This window comes from Notechis scutatus, chromosome 1 (assembly GCF_049901735.1).
Source record: "Notechis scutatus isolate UNSWTSFEM ecotype Mainland chromosome 1, rNotScu1.2, whole genome shotgun sequence".
NCBI lineage: Eukaryota > Metazoa > Chordata > Lepidosauria > Squamata > Elapidae > Notechis > Notechis scutatus.
Window position 1 is genome coordinate 280169916 of NC_142009.1, and position 19017 is coordinate 280188932.

The 19017-nt window shown below is 36.1% G+C and overlaps 1 protein-coding gene and 1 long non-coding RNA gene across 3 annotated transcripts in view; both read right to left on the reverse strand.

Moving 5' to 3' along the window:
- Nucleotides 1-19017, reverse strand: part of LOC148133404 (uncharacterized) — a 240444-nt gene that overhangs the window by 133789 nt on the left and 87638 nt on the right. The window lies entirely within an intron of this gene.
- Nucleotides 2962-15430, reverse strand: ARHGAP11A (Rho GTPase activating protein 11A). Of its 2 annotated transcripts, XM_026664556.2 has the most exons (12): nucleotides 15158-15381; nucleotides 12774-12841; nucleotides 12202-12298; nucleotides 11718-11971; nucleotides 10098-10258; nucleotides 9855-10001; nucleotides 9647-9721; nucleotides 8964-9131; nucleotides 7741-7861; nucleotides 6836-6941; nucleotides 6128-6254; nucleotides 2962-4960 (listed from the first exon to the last, which is right to left on the reverse strand). In XM_026664556.2, the coding sequence occupies exons 1-12, from the start codon at nucleotides 15281-15283 to the stop codon at nucleotides 3591-3593; spliced, it is 2820 nt and encodes a 939-aa protein (XP_026520341.2). In that variant the 5' UTR covers nucleotides 15284-15381; the 3' UTR covers nucleotides 2962-3590. The 2 variants fall into 2 exon arrangements, with proteins under 2 accessions (XP_026520341.2, XP_026520342.2); XM_026664557.2 differs by lacking the exon at nucleotides 9647-9721 and having other exon boundaries at nucleotides 15158-15430.

Consider the following 19017-nt stretch of genomic DNA (forward strand, 5'->3'; position numbering starts at 1 on the left):
TCCATCCACCGCTCTCTCATCCCGCCTCCCGTCGTCGCTGCTTTTTCTTCTGTCCGTGGCGTGTGCGTGAACGGTTGCCAGGATTCCCGGAGGTGGATCGCAACCCCTGACAGCTGGGCCTTTTCGCCTCCCATTACCCAGGCTGCGGGGAAGGCCCTCAAAAGCAAGGATGCTCAAGCCGACTGTTTGCTTTTTTTGCTAATGTCTCTGGAGCTGATCCTTCCAGATACATATGAATTCATTTATAGAAGTGAAAATTCAAGTCAGCGAATGCCAACCTTCTCCTACTGATAGTGTAAATGTGTTATGCTAGAATTGCCATCATAACTTGAGGACAGCTGAGCAAATATAATTTCCTTTCCAGTCTCATGTTACTGTGGCTCTTCTCTCTTGGCGATGTCTTGCCTCCCCTTTCCCCCCCACAAGAATAAGATGTTAGACTGAATGTTAACCCAATGAGATATGAACATGGATCCATTCAATCCCACTCACATTGTTTATTGTAGCTGCAGTTGTACTGTATCATTCTACAATCTTGGTGCCTTTAAGAAGTGTGGCCTTTAGTTTCCAGAAGTTTTAGCATTAGCCATGGGGGCTAGCTATGGTAACTAATAGACACATAGGATTCAAAAGTATGAGCTCTTTGATGCTATTAAGATTAGACTCCCAATTAACTATATGCTGAAGTGAAAATGTTCATTCTCCCTAGAATGCTGTAGTAGGGTAAAATAATATAGATCCTCTTTCAGATATGAAAGAAAAAACATTGTTTGCATTCAGTATCTGACTTTATATTGTATTTCAGTTCAAAAATAAAGAATTTTATACATTCCAGCCAGTATTTTTGTTCCATATAACTAATGTGTTTGCTAAAGTTAAGCACAGAGCTTCAAGAGTCAAATGTATTTTCTGGATAGAGTTAAAGCTTTTAAATCCCTACCACATGATTTGTACATCAACTAAGACAAGACTGTTGGCTTAGTATGTTGCATGAATTCAACAATTTGCAGTTTATTCAACAATGCAGGAGATAAAGTGTAGATTACAATGGTGCATGAAACATAACTATTCCGTTTTGTTAATGATCACTTGATCAGTGTAAAATATGTCGTCTATGGAGATTCGGTCATCTAGGTCATGGTTGTCCCAAAGATGTTTTTTCAAGAGGCATCATTTTTCTTTGAAGATATTTTGCTTGTCATCCAAGAAGCTTCTTCAGCTCTGACTGGATGGTAGGGAATGGTAGGATTTATATTTCTTGCAGACAGATGGTCATTTGCATTCTTTTAGAGAGTTGAGGCCATTTTGGAGATTTATCTGTCTGTATCCTCAGGGTCACCTGAGTAATGCAAATGGGTGTGGAGTCTTGGAATTGCTGAAAGGCTCCTCATCCTTCTTGGATGAGAAGCAAAATGTCTTCAAAGAAAAACAAGGAAGTCCAGTTGCCTCTTGAAAAAGCACCTTTGGTTTGGCCTTCGCACAATGCTGGAAACAACCCTATACTCCACCAGAGGAAATGATTATTTAGAAAATATCAAGCTATGCAGAAATGGATAAACTAACTCTAGCACTAAAAAATAAAGAACTATCAGAGTACTCTATGAGTTGGAACTGTTGGTATGAGTGGATAGACCAAAGATAGACATATAATAATAATACATTGTAAACGAGGAGTGACAATAGTAGTAATTAAATATTCGTGCTAAAGATTAATTGCAAATATGGCACAAAATGAGATAAATAAATCACAAACTGTTGATGATGTAATTGTTTTTAATCATTTACCCTTTTTTCTTTGTTGTTTTTCTTTCCTTTCCCAATCTGTGTGTGTTGTTTGTATATTTTAACTGTAAAATTTAATAAAATTTATTTATAAGAAGAAAAAGCACTTTTGGGACAACCATGACCTAGATGACTGAGAATCTCCATAGACATAAATCGGATGTAAACAGCTTTTCATGGAGGTGGTATGTACATAAGATGTGTGTGTGTGTGTTTTCTTAAGTTTTCGCGGGTACTTACATGTATGGTATTCAGCTTTGTTTGGGTATTTTCCCACATCATTATAGTTGTGCTTTCAAAGTTGCTACAACTTGGCATATACATTATAGAAAAAAAATAAGCTTTTTATTTCAGAGGTAAGAGTTTTTAGCATTCTTCTCCCCAAACTATACTAAAACTCTATTTCAAATTTAAATAATTTACATATAATAGACAACAATTATGAATCATTTCAATCAGGCAACTTGATGAAAATGCTGTGCATCTAAACAGTATGGCTTTAACAATGTATCTCAATCACATAACACTTTATGAATTATACAATATCCTATATTATAGTACAGTCATAAAAAAAAGAACTAGCAAGTTCTTTCACTACCATATAGCCCCCCTCTCCCAGTATGGAACATAAAACAATAACATCCATTCAGCAGCTCTGGAACATTCTTCCATTTGCTGTGCTAGAATTCTCAATCCATCTCCACTCCAATTGTAGAACATGTGATGATTTGATACATGTACCTAACATTTCAGTGAGTCACCATTTGTTTGAGTCTACAAAAAAGTGCACCTGTTCAAAGTATGGATAAAGTACAGTTGCTGTTGTCATAGAGGGCCTAAATTACCACTCCCAGAAATAAAATTTAAAAATACAAGCCTTTTAAATCAGTGGTCCCCAACCTTTTTTATGCCGCGGCCCGGTACCGGCATCAGCTGGGCGCCGCCATCTTGTTTTGATGAAAAAGTGCTTCCGGTGAGCTTTCTACCCGGAAAAGCTCACGGAGCGCTGGCGCCGCCATCTTGTTTTGATGAAAAAGTGCTTCCGGTGAGCTTTCTACCCGGAAAAGCTCACCGGAAGCACTTTTTCATCAAAACAAGATGGCGGCACCCAGCAAACCAGCGGCCTGGTAGGATTTGTTCCACGGACCGGTCCCGGTCCGTGGACCGGTGGTTGGGGACCCGTTTTAGATAACCGAATATTACAAAAAAGCATGGCACATTTTTGAAACTTAATCCCTAAATTAAGTATTTTGCAAATGTAGTATTAAGCTTTTTGTTTTCTAGAAACCATTCCTTTAACTGTCTATCACTGAGTTAAGTTTAGTTAAAAGCCCTTCCAGGTTCTCATCCATAAAATTTGGTAATATATAAAAACAAGTACCAAAATTAGGACTCCCGTAATTAATCCTACTCAGCAGAACTTATTCAAGCTTCATTCACTCAACAAAACTTCAAGTTTCAGTCCCAAATAAGTTCAAAAAGAAATATACTTAAGACAATTTAAAGAAAGATAAATGTTTTTTTGCCAGCAGGAATATTGTCTGACTTGAGTTCCACCCAAAATGTTCTTTTTCCCACTGCACAACATAGCAGCATTTGCTTTACTGTTCTGGAAAATTCCTCACTCCTGTGCAGATCTGAGGAAGCATAAGTGACTTCAGGGGAAGGGAAAATGACACCAACAGCTTCCGCCAGTGAGATCTGTCTGTGAATAAGGTCTTCTTCCTTAGGAAACCAATTCTGGATTCAACACTTTCAGTTCTACATTTACAAGCTTAGATAGAAGAAATATGCCTAGGATCAAACCACTATAAGTCAAGAGGCTTGACAATTGGAAGAAGTTTTGCTGTGCGGATTGGGTTTTTTGGTGATCCTCTATACCGAGATTTTGTTCCTGTCCTTTTCCTGAGAACATATTTATCAGGTGTACCCACTGAAGCATTTAAGTGTGTGCTTGTTTTCACAACAGTTTTTGGTGCTTTGTAGTTAGTTAAGTCCTCAAGGACAAATTTGGAATTATTAAATGTTTCTTTCACGGTTTGCTCTGATGAATGTATCAATTGAAGAGAGGATTTGGGAAATAGAGCCAACTGATCATGCTTTTCTTTGCATGTCAGTTTAGAAGGTAGTGAATTTGTCAGTGAATTGTTTGTACTTACTGCATAGGAAGACAATGCAGTTTCATAACTCACTGATTTAGCAAGAGAAGTGCAGCCATCACCAGCTTTTTTACAAGTAACTGACGAGTTACTTGAATGAGTTTCCAAGAGGGAATTTATTCTCCTTACAGATTGACGGACTGGGGTACGTTGAAATTTAAGCACCGGCTTACTTCTTGTTGCAGAATGTGGTTCATTCAATGAAAGTTTGTTGAACCAATGTATATGATCAGACACTTTTCCTGAAGGAGAAGATTTAGATTTGTCATAGGTTTCATTTTTATCTCCACCTTCTGAGAAAGAGGTTTCTTTCTTTGAATTGCAGTATTTAGATTCCTTTTTTGCACAGATATATTGCTTATTTGATTCCACTATCTCTTTCTGCACATTATTTACATTATTTAATTGAATAACATGAGATGTAATCAACTGGTCTACTTCTAATCCATCACTTTGGTTTAAAATATGGATTGGATGATCACTCTTATTATTTTGGAAGAGGAGTCCATTAATAGCGTTGACCTGATCAATGGTATTCGATTTAGTGACTGATTTTGCAAACTGAGGTTCCCCCTTAACATCTACTTTCTTATGTCTTGTTTTAAAGGAATTGTTCTTTAATTTTAGTTCTGGGTTCTTGAATTTTAGTAAATTTGATGCTGAGGGCTCCGTTTCATATAAATCATGAAGGTTGCTTCCAGATTCAGAAAACGCTTTCTTAATTCTCAGTAGCATGTGTTCAGCTAAATTATTTTCATCCTCACAAAAAGATGTTTTTTGTTTACTGCTATCACACTCACTACTTGTGAACATGGGCTCAGTAGGAATAACTAACGGCTTTCTATTGGCAGGAGCAGTTTCAGAAGAAGAGATTTCTGTTTCAGAACATCCCATTAATGAAATTCTGGTCTCCTGAGAGTCTGTGGTTGCAGGACCAATCCAAGACATTCGATAGTTGGTTGCAGTATGATGGCTCGGAATTTGTAAATTTTCTTCGGACTTGCTGAGGTTTTTCAAACCTTAAAAAATAGATACTTTAAAAAAAATCAGCAAAATCAAAATTGTACACATTGAATGAACATTAATACTGTAATTCCAGATAACATATATCAGAACTCTACTTTTATACCATAGTCCCATGTAATATCTTTGTTATAACTTCACTGGCCCAATAGGGATACTAAGCATAAAAAGAGTGATTAGTGGACTAGCTTTAAAAGAAGATATAAATGAAATAGTCATACCATTCTGGTCTCTTCTTAACTTGGAGACACATTGTTAATTCTAGTGCCATATATGAATTATGTAGGAAGGAGCAAAAATCCTAATATTTGGAAAATGAAGCAATCTCCACAGAATCATTCTATATATTTAGAATGTATATTTAAAATGGAATTCAAATAGGAACATACTAGGAAAATAATTTGTGGTTGCTTTATATCTCAATACATGATCAGAAGTAGTCACTTGTATTCTGAAGTACAAATCCGTACTGATGTCCAATTGTAAATGCATTAGTCTCATTTGGAAAAGGAACAGAACACCAATAACATGCTATTGCTGCCAGTATGGAAACACAGTAGAACTATGAATACAAATGTTTGAAAAACCAGATACATCTGGGCTGAGATTGATTCAGCCTATCTTAGCCTTATGGATAAACTAATGACAGACCTCAGTTCTAATAGTGACTGTCTTTCTTACATTCAAAGAGCCAAGATAGCCAAACACTGCAGAAAACTGGCAGCAAAGATAAAAAGAAGCATGGTGGTCATCATACTGTAGAAATGTATGTTAACCTTATGAGATACTACCCAATCAATAGTTGGAAGGTTGACATGTAGCAGGCATGATTAACCTTAAAGGTCTGCATGATCTTTTCTGATATGGATCTTTATCCTGTCTTTCAACCAAGTAGAACTTATAAAACAATACACTTTAGATCAAGAATAGACAGGAATGAGTTACAGCCCTAAAACTCCCTGCATCAGTTATGTTGCTGAAGTCCAAGAATCTGGAAAGTACTTGGTTGCAATAGAAATAGAATGTAAAATGCAATAAACATTTAAATATATTTTATCCTCAACCCTCACTCCATAATGTAGTGCAGCACAATATTATTGCTACTGAAAAATGTTTGCTATATCAAGGTTTCATTGTATTTATTTTTTAAATTATAGACTTACCAACACATGGGCTTAACAATGCTGCAGTCTTCATAGTTCCCAAACCATTTTCTTTATCTTGATAATCAGCAAGTCGGTGACCAATGTTTTCAGCTCTGTGGTTATCTTCATGCTCCATTGTAGCATTCTTAAAATTAAAAAAAAACTTTGATACAATTTTAATCAGATGCTTCTTCTATTCTTCTACATTCTCATAAACATAGAGCACCTAGGATTTCTAACAGGAAGCCATACCATAAGAGAGAATGGACTAGTAGGCAGTGGTCATTCAGAAAAGGACAACAAGGGAAGAAGAATGAAAGCAAGACTGAAGAACAGTAAATTGATAAATGGTAAATACCAATTAAGAATAGGTAAGTTTATATTAGAAAAATAGCAAACATCTTCATGGAGATAATGTCAGTAAGCAATTCTTCAGATTTTTAGACTATTTATCACACATCCTATACCACACAACAGATTGAATTACCCTTCAGTCTTTATTACAAATAATAAACTACCAAGAATATTCTGCAAAAGACTGTTACTAGTCTAAGATTATGTAAATGAGCTTCTACGAGGGTCAGTTCAAACTGCCCTATTTTCCTCTTCTACTTCCAATCCTAACAAGCTATAATGAATTGTTTTGTGTGTCTATGTATCTATGAATATTGGTTGCATGGAGTTTATAGAAGTTACTATTTCCATTAAGGAAATAGTATATAGTACCTGTCTGTTGCTTCTTCCAAGAGTGAACTTTAATCGTAATGACCTGCGTACCACTTCTTTCCGGCTGATTTTAGGCGAGAAACAACCTGTTTTTCCAGATTCAACTCTGAAAGGAAAGAGATAAGTTGACTGAATACTGTTCTAAACTACTGATGAGAACCAGTCTGGTATAGCGGTTAATGTACTGGCCTAGAAACAAGGATATTGTGAGTTCTAATCCCACTAGGCATGAAAGCTGGCTAGATGACTTTAGGCTTTTCTCTTTCCATCCAATGCACTTATAGGATTGTTACTGTGGGGAAAATAGGAGAAGTATTGTGTATGTAGGTAGGATAATAATAAATCAAACTGATATTCTAAAATCAGTTAATTTACAAGGAAAGTAACTATTTAAGAATAAGGTGGTTATAAAATAAAAAATTGCAACAAAAATGGGAAAAAGAACATCTGTTGAAAGTAGGTTGTGGGAGACCCATTCCTGAGTAGATAATAGAACATTAGTGTCAACTATAGAACTGATATTACTTTTTCATATGATAAACAATGAACTTTTAATTAATTCCTGGTTATGTCATATAACTTTCCATTCATGAACAAATGCTAAAACTGAGAAGAGAACTAAATATTTCTAAATATGTTTATTTTATTATGGATTTTATATTATTTATAAATATAATAAAGGATAAAGGACATGTATATAAAGAGGGAAAATGAATATATGAGATATAATAAAATAACATGGGAACCAAGAAATCAAGTAGCTTTCAAAAAAAATCCCAAAGGCCATAAAATTTCACTCAATTGACCTTAATACTGCTCATATAGTATATTAGCACCTTTAAATACAACAAGAAATATATATTATACAGGTTCTGTGTCGGAAGTGCCTATTTTAACAAAAATACCTTTGTACTTTATTGGCAATCCTTTTGCTCCTTCGACTTCTTATAGTAGAGAGAGATTTCTCACAAGTAGCTGAGGTAGATAATGAAGTTTGAGATGTATCCAGAGACACAAAAGGGCTATCTACAAATGGAGCGATAGGATTTACAAAAATAGCAACTTATTTGTAAAATATTCTACTTAAGGATAGAATTTTTATGCATAAAAATGTCTCATTGGTCCCCACTTCTTGGTAACAAATTATAGAAACAAAACTACAAATTTATATTTTAAAAATATTTTTTTAAATAGCTATTTTTAAAATAAAAATGTCTGCTTTCATATGCCTATGTCTATTTCCCTTTACACAAGAAAATTCTGCTTAGTCAAACCAAAAATTATCTGGCCCAGAAATCTATTCATTGTATAATATTCTAAAAATAACCTCCCCACAGATTTTATTAAAAATATTAATAGCACTTTTCATTTTTATTATTTTCATCTTATCTGAATGTAAGAAAGAATGTCTACATTCATTAGGAGGATAAATCCTTGAAAAAAACAGAACTGGACCAAATATGGTATTCATAAAAGAAAGACCATGTTTAAAAAGATGTGGCTGGGGATTGCAGAGAAAAAAATCCTGAAAAATTCTTGCAATACATTCCTGTGGCAAAGAAAGTTGGGCAATGGCTCAGAATGCATGTAGCTGTTCTATTTAAGCCCCCTTCCCTTTGTACCACCAAGGTAGTACGATATCTATTTACACCCTACTAACAGTCCCAAAATGTTGTAGTATATTATGGAATATGTCATTTATGATTATCTTCATAGTCAATTCAATTGTTTATTACTTCTTCAAATACATTTAGAATTTCTGCCAAAAATAGCATGTTAAGAATTCAAATTAGTCTTCAAAAATTCAAGACTTTCAAAATTACTTGAATTCTTTTGTTCTTTTCTAACAATGAAATCCTTTTTCAGAGCTTTTAGATGTAGATAGTTCAGTGAAATGTTTACTCAGTGATACACTACACCGAACTGTCATTTATTTGTAAATTACTCTTACGGCATGCAAAATGCTTTGAGCCCTATGTAAATACTATTAAGCAATGCAAGAAATAAAGAAAATGTCATGGTAGTGTTGTTTGTACAGAGTATTTCTGCATTGTTGTCTTTAATAAAGAAGTGTGCAGAGACAGGAATTTGAGCACACAGAGAATATTGTTGAATATTTTTACTCTACCTGATCCAGGTGTTAAACTAATGTTAAAAAGGCTATTTGGTAGCATTTCAGGACCCATGCTATGTCCAATAGATCGCCTTTTCTTGCTAGACAAGCGATGACAGGAATCAGCAGGATATTTACGCTTAAAATTTGGAGTAACCATCACTGGAGTCATTGATGAAAAGACTGTGAAGAAATATATATATAGATATATATGCGCAGTCAAATATTTAATATGGGAAAATGTATAAAATATAGATTATTAATAGTATGTACAGCACAAATGCAAATAGAAGTTATTTGCTTCATCCTGCAATTAGCAATGTGAAGAGCAATGAAAAGGAGAAACTGAAAAATTGGGGGGGGAATGCAATACAACACAAAAGAAGGATTTCTCATTGGCACTATAATAAGTAAAATGCTTTTTGAACATGTATGCAAACTGAAATAACAGCTGAAATATCCTTTTAGCTGTAATAGTGGCAAAGTACAAAATGGCACTCAAGCTTTAATATGCAGCAAAATAAGCAGGTAACGAGTGTAAAACTCAGCTCAATGGAATAATATATGTAAGGATAAAAACAAGTACTACTGACTTGCTTACATTGTAATCTATCATATATTATTCCAGTACTGTAATATTGTCAACACGTTCAAGCCTTGCTGACATGAAGGGCTTCATGCAAATGCACTATACCTACCACATTGGTCTCTCTGAGGAGTAGTGGAGGGTGTTCTGTTAGATTTAAGTTTATTCAGAGCTCCACTAACAATATCTGAAATTGAAGATACATCAAGCAATCAACATTTTAATGCTTAGTTTCTTTTTTTTGATTTAGTCCTTGATAAACATTTGCATTTTTTAAAATTTGAGTTTAAAAAAAATTGCAGAAGCAATTTACTTATTACCTCCTATGCTTTGTCGTCTCTTTCTCAAGTGTTCAGAGGGAGTTTCAATTTCGCTTTCTTGTTCATTATGGAGCACAGGTGTAGAGGCAGAATCATCAATGCCAAGCATGGATGGTATTTTTTCCAGGATAAACTTTGGTATTTGTCCTGAAAAAGGTATAATTATGTTCCTCAAAACAATAACAAAAAACCCAAAACTAAACAATATTCTAATGTCATAATACTGAATCATCATCACCTTACCTATGTCTTCTGCATGATCAATCAATGTCTGCAGAATTCCAGCCTGCAAGCGTAGTTTCTTCTCTGTGTGTACAGATATTTTTTCAATTTCACTTAATTGCAAGAGATTTGGAGCAAAAATTACTGCTAGATTACAACTATCCATCTTGTTCTCAGCAGATCTATGCAATGGAAAAAAACAGAATAGCATTAAATTTCATATTTGTTTAAATATACCAGTAATACTATTGAATATTCATTGTTCAAAATGCTAAATCAGCACTGATACTGAAGAGTTCTTAATTACAAACTAGTTAATGCAACTTTGGTTCTAGTATTTCTACTATAAACTTGATACAAGATTGCTTTCCCAAGCTTGCTGCTATCGTGTGCAGATACACCCCTCACCAAAAAACAAAACAAAGCAAAACAAAAACCCTAAAACATGAAAGTCTATCAAAGACCTAGATAGAGTTTGCAACTCTTGGGGGAGCTACCCTGTTTCTCCAACAATACGGCCTCCCCCAATAGGAAGTCCCAGCATGTTTTATAGGCATGAAATGAAATTAAGCCCCTCCCCCCAAATTAAGGCCTATATTAAAACATGGAAAATGGGTGGAAATGGCAGCGGGCTTGCTAGTGCCCCACCAATGCCGAGCAACATACTACCTAACCAGAGCTTACAACTTTGCTAACCAACCGTTCACCCGGAATCCTAATCACGTATGATATATACATTGAGAAAGCCAGAAGTATTTACTGCTTCTACCGTTATAAAAAAGAACCCTGATACCGCCTTGGTCCGACTTAGCATGGATAAAAATGCCCCATTCCAATGCTGAGATCAACATCCAACAGATACAAACTCAGACCGCGCCAAACTTGATTGCGGAAACGACTTCAGCAAAGGTGGTCGCTGACTCCACTCTGTTCTCTTCCCAACCCCAAACTTTCCTTAACTTCTGACCTCACCCCTTTCCTAAGAGGCCCCCCATTCCCCCCCTCCCCCCCCAACCACCGCCGCCTGCCCGAAGATGCAAGGGGGAAATTAAGTCACCCCCGAAAAGACAGCCTAGCCATTTTTTCAGGGCTCAAAAAAAAAAAAAAATAAGACCCGGCCTTATTATATGAGAAACACGGTACATACATCTTAGAACTAATCTCAAAGTTTAAATTATTTCAATGAGAAGTCTTAGAATGAAATATCATCATAATCAGAGCATGTCTTAGTCATTTGTGCTTCCTAACTACATGTTCCAAAAGAAAAAGGAATATTTTTCTTAAAGTTTCTTTTATTTGCCTAGAAATAGTTAAACTGTGATATATTATCAATATGTTATTTTAGAAAAAAAAATGCTTACTAAAAATAAATGTCAAAATACATATATATCTAATACAACTCTGATTAGTTTAGAGCAGGGGTGTCCAACCTTGGCAACTTTAAGACTTGTGGACTTCAACTCCCAGAGTTCCTCAGCCAGCTTTGCTGGCTGAGGAACTCTGGGAGTTGAAGTCCACAAGTCTTAAAGTTGCCAAGGTTGGACACCCCTGGTTTAGAGCATCAAAAAAGCATCATAACTTCTACAGTTCCACTGCAGGCATATAACAGAGGGCAAATTGAAGCCAAAATCTTCAGCTTACCTTAGAGACACTTTTTTGAGAAACTGGAAGAAATATCTGAGAGTTTCAATTATTCCCTCATTTACAAGGCAGGAGATGAGCAGTGTAGCAGAATTCCGCTCCTCGCTGTCTAACTTCTGGGCCTTAATAAGAGCTTCTTGCAGTTTATATGGAAGGATTGGCTCAGGCAACTCTCTGAAGAACTGCTTCAGAAGTCCCGCAACATCACAGGGTAGTGCACTGGATAGGCATTTTTCACCTTTATCCAGTTTATTCTAAGAACGGTAAGAAAATAAATATTGTCAATGGAGAAAATAGCATATTTTGAGAAATGGCAATGGAGAACTAGAAATAAGTTCAAATCTACTGAGTAATTCAAGTTATCTACACATAGACAACATATTTTATTTTTGGTATACATTTTGGGAAAGAGCATGAGCAACATTAAGCACATCAGTGTCAACACATTTATGTTAAAATAAAGCAGAATGGGGAAATGCTGTACCTTTAAAGTTTTTAAGCGAACAACTGATCCAGATTTTCTGAAGAGTCCCTCTATCTGAATATGTTCTTCCAAGTATTGACAAGCCTCAACTAAAAAGCTGATGAGAGAGAGAGGGGAGGGGGAGGGAGGGAGGAAGAGGGAGAGAGAGAACACTTGAATTTAGCATTTGCAATCCTGGTCTTAATTTGCCTATATTCAGATTGGTAAATATTACAGTTAATAGGATGAGATATATAAAATATTCCCCATTTAATTCTGGATGTAGTACAGCTTCCTTTATTCTGTCACAAGCAGCTTTGCATATATATACATACATACATACATACATACATAGTTACTTTTACCCTGAATATCTACTGTTCTTTCTCATCCTCTCCATTATTGCACTGTAATGCTAGAAACAAACTGTCACTCCATTAAGACAAGAAGTCATTATGCCTCCTGCTTAGTGCATTACAGAGCTGATTATTGACCATTATATTTTTGCCAAAACCTAAACCTAATTTAAATATTACCTAACATAAATTTGCTATATTTGTGAAGACTCTAGTTATAGTCAAATTGTAACTTACCAAGGTAGATTTCCGTATTCACATACAACTTGAGGTAATTCATGAAGAGGTATTCCAAATACTTTTCCCTGAAAAAATTGAACATATCATTTAATAATGTAGAAAAATATGTTTCACCAACAAAATAAGGAACTAAAATCTAAAGAGGCTTCTGGTATAAATCCATTTACCTCTTTTTAAATGTAGATATATTAGCAAACAAAAATAAGTTGTAGTTTGCAAGTCCCTTATTCTAGATTAGTCGCTAGACAATCTTTCCAAAGTTAATAATTTAATAATTTCCATTTCAAACACTCCAATTCACCTTATTAGCATATATAAAATACCTAAAATGAAAAAGAGACAACCTTCTAAAAACTTCCTATGAAAGTCTGTATAATTTGTATTATAGCAGTAGCTTCTTGAATACTATCTTATGTGATACAGGTTTCGGATAACAGCTTACTTCATCAGCTGAAATTACCCAATGGTATGTTAACCAGAAGAATAAACTATAGATAGCATTTAACTAATCACATTGGGCTCTTTTGAAGCATAGGTATACTTGCTTACTCATGCAAAAATAAGTAACCACATGTTTGCTTGCTTTCCCTTATAGATCTAAGATACAATACAGGCATTGTATCTTTATCACAAGGAGATGAAACAATCAATTTCTTTCTCTACTACTAAAATCGTAAGGTATTAATGTATCCATCTTTTAATATATCTTTTAAATTTCCCCTATTTTAAGAACCTACCAAAAAGATAACTTTGTTATCTAGAATTTAAAAGTTACAGAGGATCAATTCAGTTATGTTTATTTGGAGGGAGGACCTAGCAAAGTACATTTCTAATTAAATCAAGATTTTTTATTTTGATCCATTAACATATAGATAAGTATCTTTGGAAGACTATTTTTATCCTTTCAGAAATGTTTATCTTTTATGGTTATAATGCTTTTAATGATGCAAGCTGCCAGAAGTAAATTTGAAATGAGATAGGTGGCAAATAAATCAAATAAATAATAAAGTCATTACTTGGTTTTTATGCATGTTAAATCCTAAATCATTGCAACCTACAATCTCATGCTGTATCCCTTCACAGGTAGCCTTACTAAAATGCTTTGATAGAAATCAGTGAGTTGGAGGAAGATTCCTCAAGCAAGGAAAACTACAAGAAGTTTTTACTTCCGCATCTTAAGTATTCTAAATAGATCAAATAGTTTCAGGAGATAAAAATCAATATCAGAACCAATCTTTGAAGGTAACTGCCATTAATTATACTGAAACACAGACCAACAGACTTTTCCCAAAGGTGCTTTCTAAGAGGCAACTGGACTTTCTGGTTCCTTCTTGAAAAAGCACATTTGAGACAACCATGACCTGAATGACTGAGAATCTCCATAGACATTTCCATATTCCCATTTTCAAAATCAAAGTGGCATTATTAATCACATTATTTTTATTGGTTAATCCATAGAACACAGAATAGGGTTGGAAGTCAACCTTGAAGGTCCAACCTCCTGCTCAAGAAGACCCTATTCCATTCTGGATAAATAGCTGTCCAGTCACTTCTTGAAAACCTGCAATGAAGCAACCACAACTTCTGGAAGATTAATTGTTCTCACTTTCAGGAAATTTCTCCTCAGTTCTAGAATCTCTCTTTAATACTTTTCCACCCATTATTTCTTGTCCTACCCTCAGGTCTACCTCACTGCAATAGCAGGCCTTGTTTGATAACACAGATTCATGAGAGCAAATGACTATTGTTTGCAGATAGCTATTGTATTCCCACCCAAAGCTGTACAGGTATTCCTCGACTTACAACAGTTCACTTCGAGACCATTCAATGGCACTGAAAAAAGTGATTTATGACCATTTTTCACACTTGTAATCATTGGCCACTTGCTTTACATTGGATGCTTGACAACTGATTCACATTTATGACAATTGCAGTGTCCTGAGGGGTCCATGTGATCACCATTTGCTTCCTTCTGTCAAGCAAAGTCAATGAGGTTTCACTTAACAATTAATTTAACAACCGCAGTGATTCACTTAACAAATATGGCAAGAAAAGTCATCAAATGGGACAAAACTCCCCTAATTTCTCCTTTAGAAACCTACATTTTGGGTTCAATTGTGGTCGGAAGTTGAGGACTACCTGTATTTACAAAGCCCATTTTCTCAACGCCGCCCTTTTGTCTGGGTCCTCGGGAACAACTCAAGAAGCACCTTCGAGCGAAAGGGAAGCCTCAAGCCGGCTGCAAGAAGGGCAGCTGCCTCGCTTCCAACAGACCCGGACGCCTCTGGCCACCGCAACCCCCACTGCTTCGCCAGCGCCTTCACGAGAGTCTGCAAGGGCGCCTGATGGCGGAGCGTCCCCCTCGGTCCCTTCTGACTCACCCCTCCCGCGGGCGTCGACCTGGACGCTTTCCTCTTCCCCGTGCGATTCTTCAGCTTGATCCCGTAGGCGGCTCGGAGGTGCTGCTGCACGGCCAGCTGGGCCAGCCTTTTTCCGGACCCATCCATAGCCGCCCTTCCGAACCACTGCTGCCCTCTTCACCGTTCGACCGTCATCTCCCCAAGCCTCCTGTCCTCTGGGCACAGGCCGTCAATTAGCCACTCAAACAGAGCGCCTGACCAGCCCTGCTATCTGATTGGACCGCTTCTGTCTTCGAACTCTCAGGACCCCCTTGGCGCCTTCAACGGCCAGAGGGATAAAAAGGTGAGTCTCGTCGAAAGCCCGTCATCTCGTGAGAAAGATAGAAGAGGTGGTCGTAACGACAGAGTTAGCTGTGGAGTCTTCGCGGTTTTTTCCCCGAGTCCGTGTGATTAGGCGATTTAGGAATCATGTAAGAGAAATAATAAAATAAGCAAAACATTCAGGCGATAGCTATAGGCACCTAAAGGTCCTCGCATTTAAAAATAAAACGTAGAGACACTAAACTGAAGAATAACTAACTATTCGTGATTTTGAAAGGTTTGAGTTTCGATTCTAGTACTTATTTATTTATTTATTTATTTATTTATTTATTTACTTCTGATGGACAGATTTAGCAATAGTAAAAAAAAAAAAAAGTTTTAATAGGTTCAAGCTAATTTTGCTTTGTCCGAAGTGCAGTACTTGGAATTCATATATTGGGAGGCGAGGCTTTGCAAAGTTTGTTTATTTATTTATTTATTTATTTATTTGATTTATTTATTTGATTTATTTATTTGATTTGATTTGCCAATTGTTTACAAGATAATAAGTATAAGTGTATACATAGTTGTGAATACATGAAATGGGTACATATAAGAAAAATAAAAGAATAAGAGAAACAATAGGACAGGGACGGTAGGCACGTTGGTGCGCTTATGCACGCCCCCTTGCGCTTATGCTATTCGGTGTTTCTAAAATTCGACGACTGAGCTCTTTCCAACTCCATAGCAACTGCCTACCTGAGTTTTATGAGCAACATAAAAACTTTTAAGATCTGTACTATTTCATCTAATGAAACTGAACGAGAAACTATGGTTTGTTAGATAAGCCCCATAAGGATGGGGTCACACAATACAGCAAAGCTTGGTGTGCAAACTAGGGAGGCTGATTATGCGTAATATGGTAAGCTTATAGAGTATCTTTTGTGGGATAAGACTTAGCATTCTTAGGAAGACAAACTAAATTACTTCCTTTAGTCTTGGTCATAAGGAACAAGGTAATTCAAGAAGTATTTGTTTTGCTTTGCAAAGCAAAATGTTGATTGTCCTGCTAATCATTTTGCAATTCCACTAATTCAATGGGATTTGCAATCAAAGGCCGAGATTCAACACTTTACATTTTATTCCATATGCCAATAGTATAGAAGTATTATGATTATTAATAAATTGTGGTAAAACTAGTTCATCTCCTTGTGGTGTACTCTGAATAGTGAACAAAATGAAGTAGCAACTGTTGGCAGCCAAGCCATACAATAAATAAAAATATGTTCAAGTAGCCTTCCCTAGGCAACTTGTCCTTAAAGAATAAATAAAATTAGAATGAATGCAAAGATTTTTGGGTAAACCAATTCTGTGGAGAAAGAAGGAAAGATTGATTTCAATTTTTTCAGTAATCTAAAATTGCTGCATCAGTAGCAGCATTATTAGATCATTTCTGTTTACAATATTGTAAAATGAGATATAGAACAGAAGGGGGAGCTCTTGTCTGAGACACTAAAAGTTTCTTCTGTCACCAACAGTACACAATCTTGGTTGTTATGTTACATCATATTTCACAATATAAATTGTATTTTATTTTTATATATCTTTATATGTGTAGATTGTTACAAGTAGTCCTTGACTTACAACTACAATTGAGCCCAAAATGTATGCTGCTGAGCGAGACAGTTGCTTTATTTTACAAAGTTGTTTTGCTACAGTTCTTAAGTGAATCATTGCAGTTGTTAAGTGAATTATGTGATCATTAAGCAAATGTGGCTTCCCCCTTTGTCTTTCCTTGTCAAAAGTCGGTGAGAAGGTTACAAATGGCAATCACATGACCCAGAGCAGTGCAACTGTCATACATGCCAGTTACCAAGCACCCAAATGTTGATCTTGTGACCATGGAAATGCGGTAATGGTCGTAAATGTAAAAACCAGTCATAAGTCACTTTTTTCAATGCTGTTGTAACTTCAAACAGTCATTAAATGAATGGTTTAAGTCAAGTACTACCTGTACTTGGAAGTTTCTTGGAAGAATACATTTTTATTCTACAAAACTATGCATGTTTAGCAGATAATTGCTAAAGATTTTCTGCCTTCTTTTAATTCTGTTATTGTGGTATCAGTTCTGAATTAAGTTCTCTGTTGGTGATCTCAACCTATTCTGAAATCTCTATTCAAAGTGTTTTTAATTTAATTCCCTCTTCATCAAAGAGTCAAGAATTCTTTCCTTTCAACTGATGTGGAAAGATGAGTGAGCTGTGTATTATAATAAGAACAAAGGAATGCTAAAATTATATTGTTAAGAAATTATGCTACACAATTGTTCTACTTCAGTTGCCAGGGACATGTATTAAAATTTCAAGATATTTTCTTTATGAAAACTTTCAGACTTTTTATATTGAAAAAGAAAGACTTAAAATAATGTATTCATAAGTTAATGCCTACAGAAAGTCCGGTGAAGAATCCAATAGACCATATAGCTTTTAAGATTTATTCAAAAATTTTATTTATATATGTGTCTATTTTCTAAAAAATCAAATAATAAAATCAAGACACAAGAGAAAAAGTATATTGAAGGGTATGACCACTGAGAAGCCCCTATTACAGGTTCCTGTAGATAGAATTTCTTTAGGGATGAGATCCTTGGCAAGGTCTCTCCAAGGTCGTACAAGATGAACAGATTCTCTTTGGAGGCTTAATATTACGGTTGGTCACGCAGTTAGCTAGAATGTTTAGAATAGATTTGGCTTTTTTATCCAGCTATTGAGACCTTGCTAAGAACAGGCAAATGCTGTTGTTTATGGATTGTAAGCTGTTCCAAGTAGTTGCCTCTTCTAATTGACTGATAGTGATTCTGTTTCTGATGATACGTAGGTAGATAGATTGATAGCTAGATAGATAGTGAAGGAAGGAAGGAAATGAAGAGAAGGAAGGTAAGAAAGAATTATAGTGCTGTTCAAGTGATGTTCCAGGTGTTTTGAGATTGCACCTATGGTCCCTATTACTATGATACTATCTTGCTTTCATTATTTTGTTTTCAATCTTTGTATAGTTGCAATAAGTAAATAACTTTTCTTCCAGCAATCCTGCAGCTGCTGGCCCTAGTTGTTCAGCAAACAATCCTGAGTCCTGAAGCCCATTTGTTACCACATGTCCAGGAGCTCCAAAACCTAGTGTTGTGGTTTGCCAGCAGCCTGTGCAGATGGCAGCAGAATCAGACAGTGGGGAAGAATAGGGATCAGTCCGGGAGTCTGGGGAGGACTCAGACAAGGGTCCTGCATCCAATACAGAGATGGGGCCAGGACCATCTGGGAATTATGTGCTGACTCCAGAGCCTCCAAAATCTGGCAGCAGCGAGGCAGAGGAACAAGGAGAGCCTGTTCCCAGTGCACGGTGTGCACAGAGCTGCCAGAAAGCAAGAGCAGCTAAAACAAAAGGGACGACTCGGGAGTAAGGCTTGGAGGTGATTGCCCCTCCCATAAGGTATAAAGGAAGTGCAAAGGTAGGAAAACCTTTGCAGGAAGCAAAGTCGTTCGTTCTGATCAGTTTGGACTCTGAAAGCTCTGTGGTGAATTTGT

Excerpts from the sequence above, each read along its gene's own strand:
- ARHGAP11A (XM_026664556.2), bottom strand. The coding sequence starts at position 15,283 with ATGGATGGGTCCGGAAAAAGGCTGGCCCAGCTGGCCGTGCAGCAGCAC. Across the intron at positions 9,722-9,854 it reads GAGACGACAAAGCATAGGAG|ATATTGTTAGTGGAGCTCTG; the intron begins GTAATAAGTAAA and ends CTTCAATTTCAG. Across the intron at positions 9,132-9,646 it reads TCCTCAGAGAGACCAATGTG|TCTTTTCATCAATGACTCCA; the intron begins GTAGGTATAGTG and ends ATTTCTTCACAG.